At 35.2% G+C, this 8,678-nt stretch overlaps 1 protein-coding gene across 1 annotated transcript; it reads right to left on the bottom strand.

The window, feature by feature from the left end:
• Nucleotides 1-2,505: 2,505 nt before the first annotated feature.
• Nucleotides 2,506-3,345, bottom strand: LOC137730758 (zinc finger protein 5-like). Its single transcript, XM_068469718.2, has one exon. The coding sequence runs from the start codon at nucleotides 3,224-3,226 to the stop codon at nucleotides 2,657-2,659; it is 570 nt and encodes a 189-aa protein (XP_068325819.2). The 5' UTR covers nucleotides 3,227-3,345; the 3' UTR covers nucleotides 2,506-2,656.
• Between the last annotated feature and the right edge of the window lie 5,333 nt (nucleotides 3,346-8,678).

Raw genomic sequence — 8,678 nt, 5'->3', positions numbered from 1 at the left:
CTTGTAGTTTAGTATGATAAACAAGTTAGTCACAATGTAGCCTTTTGGATTATATAGTCATCGTGCAAATATTTCTCTGCGTTAATACAATTATTCTTTTGTGATCGGTTTGTTGTTTGATTTGTCGTCCAGTTTGTTATCCTTAAACATTTTTTTGTTCTTCGTACTCTGGTTTTCAACTTATTAACCATTGGATTCTTTTATATGAATGTTCAGGAAACCAAAATTGTAAGACTTCATGAATTGGAATGTTACGAAATAGTAGATTTTGACATAGAATTATATAGCGAATTGACATTGGAGGATTACATATATATTGTAATCTGTAGTTAGTTATACATATAATTGGAGGACTTTGAAAACTCAAGGGCCCCTTTATAGTGACTCCCTCAGGTCCAATCTCAGAATGTGGATGGTAAATTAGGTTTAAGATAATAGAATATCCACACTCAAAATTACGTGTTTAGCTATCTTGACGATGTGATACATTTAATTGAACTTGTTGAAATGCAACGGGAGAATTTTGGTTTTTTAATTTTTGTTTCCTTGATAACGAAGAGCAACTTAATTTGTCTTGATATGTTATAGGGGCATATAAATATAAATATCAGGCTGGCGAATATAGCAAAAACAGCTTGCCATTACCATTGCCTTGAAATTCAAGGCTCGAATGCTAATTAAGCACGCGTATTCCATACACTCACTTAGAAATTTTCTAGTAGCAAAATTTATTCCGATTACCAGTATATTTAGCGGTGACCTCAATACAGAAAATGTCAAAGACAAGGGAAACATGAACTATATGTGTCATATTTGTGATGTGAGCTCAATTAGGTTTTTGAGAATGAAGACAAAGTATTAGTTGTGTTTTCTTTAACCTTTGTGCTACTAATGACATATTATTTTGGTAATAGGCCCCGATGATGGATACATTTGGAAAGCGCCCTAAAACTGCAGACTGCTAAGCTTTATTGATTTTACTAATATAGACCAAACCAAGTTCCTTCCTACTAGCTAGACGGTACAGCTGGACAATAAAAAGACAGATTGGAAAGGAAAAAGTGTGAGTTGGAAATGAAAGTAGTCATCAACTGAGGTTTTATGGTTGATCATCATGCATGCAATACATGCTCAACTATTTTGAAAACCACAAATTGCTTTAAACTAGTTATCTTGCCAAACTATATTCTGCAACTAGGAAAATTAGAGTTGGTATTTTCATTTACATCTAGAAACTAAATTGTAGCTTCCTTAATTTTACCCAGATGTAGAGCTGCAATGCAGAAGACTAGAGGAGTGCAGTAGGGGTAGAATATTGTAATTTATTTCAGTTAGAGAGCCACCGACAATTATCTTCAAAGTTTGCCATTCTTTTTTGTCAATGACAGAAGGTCTTCATCAACGACAAAAATAATGAAAGGTTACAATTAAGACTCTTTTGCTTCTTTTGGTTGAACAAATACATGTTAGAAATAAAAAATCACGATATAGAAACCTGATTAATCTTTTATTAATTTGCTTGATATAACATGTAATGATGTTGGATTAATTAATATGGTACAACCTATTGCCTAATTAACCTTCCAATGAAGGATAATTTATGGATTTTTAAGAGGTGCAAGTAGAGGCACATGCATGCTAGGTCTCATCCATAAAAGAGTTTAAGATAATAAACATAATTAAGATAGAGACATTCTTTTAATGCATGAGAAGTGGTATTGTTGGTTGTAACTAAAGGTCCATTAGCTGCTGTGTGTGTTGCCTAAACTCAAATTTCTTGCGGTGCCCTAATTCGTCAATATTTTATTATTATATGTATGTTTCCCATGGAGCGCAGTAGAGGTTGAAAGACTCAAAGAGGGTGTAGACCATAAATGGCATTCTAATACTTTCATGTTAATTATGTTACTGAAGCAAATTGCAGACCTTTAATTGTATCAGCAACTGTTATAGTTATGCAAAAATGTCAAAAAGCTAGACAGAACAAATTTGACGCATTTAGATGGGGTACCTTAAATTCACTACGATTAATTTGATGATCTGTGAACTTATTTTCAAAAGATAAAGGAGATGTATATGCTAGAAGGTTACTGTAAAGACCAGGAATTTTGAAAGATGCATGTCATCATATCAAAACAACAACCATCAAGAATTTTGTAGATTTTCATTGTAGATGTAAAACAAAAACAAAGATAAAAACAAGAACAATACAAAGTAATTCGGTAGAAAAATTAATGACAAGATCATAGTGCAGCAGATAGGGGCAATAGACATATAGTAGGTAGAAAGTAACAAGAAATCGGTCATAATATTATCAAATCTTATGTTAAGCTATATATCATCATGCATGGTTTATAGTTTGTGCTAAATTAAATATAAGCAAAAAGTCGGTATATGGTATTGTTAATAAGCTGTACAAATTGCAATAATACTTAATAATCAAGTTAATTGTAACAAGGAAATTGTCTTCCCCTCCATTGTATTTGAAATAGAGACCTACCGATATTTATGTAACCAAACCTAGACAACTTAAGGCAAATACATATTTGTATTTACGATGAAATTCTTAAATACCTTTTTGTGCTAAAGAAAATAGTTGGCTAGCTGCTGGAGGAGTTTCTTGTTACTAATATATCCCTAGGTAGGTTAAAATAAATTAACCATGCCCAAGTCGAAGTTCCAAATCCACTTCATCGTTACTCCTCACACCCCTTCTGAATTCATCATCCTCCAACTGCAAGCTCAAATTCGTACCCCAAAGTTCTTGGTTCATACCCAAAGAGTGTGACCTTGACCCAACTGATGAATCGTCAAGGTCATAACCGTATGGGATTCTAGGGTTAGACCCAGTTGGCTGAAAATACATTTGGTAATTCATCTGATCCAAAACTGGGTAGTACCCAGAAACCCCCTGGCTTGAAAGTGGTGCGCTACTATATTGATGATGATGATGAGAAGTACTCATGGATATGTATTGATCCTCATTCGAGTAGTGATTTGCATTAAGTGATGATGTACCTGAGATGTGTTGCATCGGCTTGACTCGATCTTTCCTGTGGATGTTCATGTGACCTCCCAAGGCTTGAGCGTTGGTAAACCCCCTCTTGCAAAACGTGCATTCGTAGCTTCGTTTCACCGTTGTAGCACCTGAATTGTGATCATCTGATGTGACTTGATCTTCATCACTTGAGCTCGTCTCCGGGGTTCTTGGTCTCCAAGATTCCATGTCAAAACACCTTGTTCCCCAACTGAATTTCTTATGGTTTTCTTCACTTGGAATCACTAAGCCGAAGAATCAATAGAGAGATATAGGGTTGGTTGTATTATATGTAGGGAGGAAACCAATTTAAGTGTGAAATGTAGATGCAACTACAAGACACACTGGCATTGCTATATATTGTGGCTTTATAATAAGCAGAACACAGTTTTGGCATTTGTTGAAAGACTTTTTCATCTAGCCGGCTAAGAAATGATTCCATTTTAACTATCTTATTTATTTAATTTTGTATTCTTACCCATAATTTCTTTCTGCCCCTAATTTTGGGTTTGTTTCCAGTTGTTATTTGTCATCATCTCTATGTGTGAGTGATTATTTTCTGCAGACACTTCATGATGAGTAAGATAGCTAGGGATACTATTTGTTGGGAAATTGCAAAGAAATTATGATATTCTTCTAAGAATCACGTAGACAATTAAGCTGAGGCACATGTATCTCATTCTCTTTAAGAAGATTCAAGCCCACTACGGTTTAACAAAGTCCACAAGTCGGTGGTTCAGAAGTATATCCCTTGACTTGTCCCCTCCAGGATAAAATAGCCCAAATGAATCCTTATGTGACTCAAATGTATCTACACAAAAAGGAAGAGATTAAAACTCCACAACACGAACACCTTTCTTTGGCCAATACGTAAAAATGAAAAGATGAAGGAGTGTAGAAAATAAATGTTGTAGAACAAACTGGGTAGTGGGCTAATGAATAAAAAGATGATGAAGAAAATGCTACTAAGTACAGATTTATTATCGTGAATAGGGTAATGAACACAAATTATAGATTTATTATAGTGAATCATTTTTAATATTATTTGTCATCATCTCTATTTGTATTTGTGATTATTTTCTGCATACACTTCATGATGAGTAAGATAGCTAGGGCTACTATTTGTTGAGAAAATTACAAGGAAATTATGATATTCTTCTAAGAATCACGTAGACAATAAGCTGAAACGCAAGTATCTCGTTCTCTTTAAGGAGATTCAAGCTCATTGCGATTTGACAAAGTCCATGAACCGGTGCATAAGTATATCTCTTGACCTGTTCCCCCATGATACAATAGGCCAAATGAATCGTTGTGTGACTCAAATGTATATGCACAAAAAGGAAGAGTCTAAAGCTCCACAACGCAAACACCTTTCTTTGACAACAAGTAAAAATGAAAAGATGGAGGAGTGTAGAAAGTAATTGTAGTAGAAGAAACTGGGTAGTGGGATAATGAATAAAAAAAATGATGGAGAAAATGCTACTAATTACAAATTTATTGTCACCCTTAGTGAATAAGGTAATGAACACAAATTAACAAGCAAAAGAGTTATAAGAGTTACATAAGATGAATGGCTAATAAACTACATCTTAATTTCCACTAGCAACAAATAATGGCAATTATAATTTATTTATTTATTATTTAAATGCCCCAGCATTCCCCCACTCATTTTTATATTAATTGAGAAGAAATAAAGAAAATTAATACTGGCCAAAGACGAATCATTATGCATCACAAAGTTATGACCCTGCATTGAACCTCTATTAGTTAAACAAGAATTCCTACACCAAAGTTGATAGTGGTCTCAGACTTGAACTACAACTGTTTAAGGGAAAATAAGAATTACTGCTCACACATAATAATCCAGGTGTTAATTTCTTTAATAGCTAGCATGTTACACCCTTGTGCTAATCCTGGTTTTTATGAGCGTACTTGAGAACAAGCACAATTCTCATAAAAAGCGGCCCCACTGTCACACTCATATAGACAAAATCTGTCAAGGATGCTCATATAATTATAAAAATTCACTCAAAATGAGCTACAGATTTTATTAAGAGTTTAAATAAATTCAACCTCCAAAAAAATAGTATAGGATAAATGCACTACACCATAGAGATGAGAAGAAAAAAAATAGTGCATCTCTTACGGTCATCATATGATTCATTTTTTCATTGAACCCAGTTCTTAAGATCTCTAATTATTGGGTTAGGTGTCCACATATATGGCTCATGAATGTATGGGCTATAGTCTCATCCCCTTCGATATACTCCAGACCTTTTCTCTTGCCAAGGCTTTGGTTAATGGATTTGCAAGATTATCATTAGATATAATATAATTCACAGTAATGGTACCATTGCTCAAAGAGATCCCATAGCACTATGTTTTCTTCTTATAGGTTTGGATTTGCCGTTATAATAACGATTTTTCACCATGCTGATAGTAGTAGTGTTATCACAATGAATCAAAATAAATGGTATTGGTTTTTTCCAAAGTGGGATCTCATATAAAAAAAATCTTTCAACAATTATGCTTCTTGAGTGGTTGATGTCAAAGCAATAAGTTCAAACCCCATGCTTGAATTAGCAATAATATTTTGTTTCTTTAATTTCCAACATAAAACACAACTACTTAATGTAAAAATATAACCAGTAGTAGAAAGAGATCACCTAATATATTGTTCCAATCAGCATTATTGAACCCATCAAATACTGTAGGATATTTTTTATGAAATGAACCATAATTCTTAGTGGTAAGTAAATATATCATTACTTTCTATGGCATGGCAATAGATTTGTATTTAACTATTGATTGCCGTTTATGCTATTTTGTAAATACGATCTTTTAGCGGATGTAGAAAAATGAACAATTATGGTAGTTGATATCACGTTCCGATGTTTAGTGTTAATTAAAATATGAGTAAATGTCATATAGTTTTTAGAGACTTTATAAATTCTGAGCAATATTTTTAGTAAGAGTAGAAAATGGAACGTAATAACAATGATCCAAACCGTCCATCTTTTTGCATATGAAAGATTATGATTTAAAAAAAAACAAAATTTGAAAAGAAAAAAAAAATGAAATTCGATGAGAAGGATGGAGCTTAAATGTAAATCACAATCAATAGTTAAATTTAAATCTATGGTTTATGAGATTATAGTGGTGAATTTCGCAGTTGACCACTTCACAAAAGTTGTAAAGCATGTCATTACGAGCATTTGTAAAATATATATATATATATATATATATATATATATATATATTTTTTATTTTCACACTTCTACATTAAGTAAAAACTATTCAAAAACCTTACTACAACTTTTGGAGACAATATAACACTTGAAGACAATAGATTAAGCCAAAGTTCTAATACCATTTCACTTGAAGACAATATAACACTTGAAGAAAATTGAAGGGTTTTTTTAGCCAAAAAACACATGCATGCTTTGAGTCTCATTGACAAGGTTCTGATTTTTAAGAAAGGCTCTACAACCTTTAAAAAAAACTCCCTTATTTTGCATATCCTTCAACATTTGATATTTTGTAGTAATGTACTAATGTTTTTTCATTAGACTCTTATTTTGGGTATGTAATACTTGAAAGACAAATGTGTTTTAGGTTTTGAAGTACTAATTTAGTATTACGTTTTTCTTTTGATTATTTCTTGGTGTAAAATATATTTTCTTTAACGGATAACGGGTCAGATCATATTACTGTTCATATTAACAAGTTGAGTTCGGGTTACGTCATATTACCCATTCATTTTAAAGGGTGTTACATGATACGATACGTTAAGATATCAGGTGTGGATGCAAATTTCTTCCTCCTTGTTCTTGGACAAAATTGCACCTACAAAACAAATAACACCTTAGGTCAAGGCCAAGAGCCTCATGCACCCACTATGAATGGGGGGAGGCTTTGGCCGAAGTACCTTTGATGCCAAAGTTAGAATTTAGAGAGAAAAATGTTTGGAGAGTTTTTGCAAGAGTGTGGAACTAGCTTGTTAGAGAAAATAGGGTCATATATATAGAGAATGGAGGTGGTCGACCCTTAGAGATTTTTTGAGTGAAAATGGGTGATTTAATTGGTGATTAATTGATTAATTAGGAATTAATCCATTAATTAGCCAATTAATCTCCATTTATATGGAATAATTTGTAGGTTATGAAGTAATTACCTAAGATGAGGATGGATGATATAATTTGGAATTTGTTACCTATTTTGGACACTCTTGGGTGATTGTCCACTGCTCGGGCGTAGGACAACTGATGTGTCTCAGGGGTGACTTTGTTTTTTATTTTTTCCAAAAATCCACGTGTCGCCTTGTGATTATTTTAGGCTCCACAAATGCCCCCACACCTACTGGGCTGCTCGTAAGAAAGGGCAGCAGGTGTAGAGATCTTCTTGCTCTAGGAAACTTAGGATTGCTTCCTGTTTTAATGCAAATTCCCTCTTTAATATGAAATTAGATCCTTCTAGGAAAGGGAAATAAATTTCTCTCAAGGGCCGGCTACTGCTTTAGGTTGCTTGGCTTGGCTAGAGCAAAGGGCAACTTGTGCGGCTGTGGTCGCAGATTGTGGTGCTAGGGCACAGTGCTAGGCGAGTCACATGACTCATGTCTTTTGGGCTCTTAGACCTGACATAGGCTAGGACGGCGATTGAGAGAGATGAGGAGGTCGAGGGCCTCATGGGCTGCTGAAATGTTGGGCATGCATGCCTCCTGCCTCTGGTCTGACAGAAAAAAATGAGGAAAAAGCCAATATGGGTTGAGTTCCCCTACTGAGTACCGTGAATATCGTTGGCTGCTTAGTTCTCTTCATTGGGAGAAATGTGGGTTGCTCTCTCTCGAGAAGGTAAAGAGGATCAAGTCGAATACTTTGGCTCGTTTGATCGCTATCATAGAGCCTACTGTGAATGAAGGTGGAAAGAAAAAATCTTCCCCGTCTGCTCAAGAGATGTTGGTTAATAAAAAACTGAAGACTTCCTCCACTGCTCGTAAGGGTCCACCTGCTGTCGAGAGGCCTGTGATTGACATGACTTCTTCCAATGGGCAGAAAAATGAGGCTGCTAGATCTGAGCCTGTGGTGCCTGCTATGTCGAGAATGGCTAATTCGATTGTTGATAGTATTGCTCAGTGTATAGGTCTTGTCATGCCCCTACTGCCGAGGTCTATGCGAAGACATCTGTTGGGAGCTAAGTCTGGTTCTCATTCGAAAAGGCTTGCTATTATGAAGAGTGATAAGGTAGACTCTGCTACTAAAGTGGCACTAAGGCCCACTCCCTCTGCTGCTGAGACTGGTTCGCCTGCTGGGAAAAAGAAGACTGCTCGCGTGGGCAGCTGTGAGAAATCCATTAAGCCTGCTTCTAGGGAGGCTGCTGAGATATGTGTGCTCTTGAAACTAGATCTACTTGAAGACATGGACACTTGTGCCAAGTTTGTTGATGGCGTTAGAAAGGTTTGTTTGCCCAAGTTCCTTTATGAAGCATACGACCCAATATAGAAGGATTGCTCGGCTTGCTATGATGCATATATAACAAGGCTGCCAAAGAGGTGGTGAAAACTATGGCAGCTGAAGCTTATTCCTTATCTGAGGAGATCAAGAGGTTGGACTCTGAGCTTGTTACTTTGAAGGGGTCTAATATT

This window comes from Pyrus communis, chromosome 16, assembly GCF_041283825.1.
Source record: "Pyrus communis isolate YQ-2024b chromosome 16, ASM4128382v1, whole genome shotgun sequence".
Classification (NCBI taxonomy): Eukaryota; Viridiplantae; Streptophyta; class Magnoliopsida; order Rosales; family Rosaceae; genus Pyrus; species Pyrus communis.
This window is presented reverse-complemented; position numbering and strand designations above follow the sequence as displayed.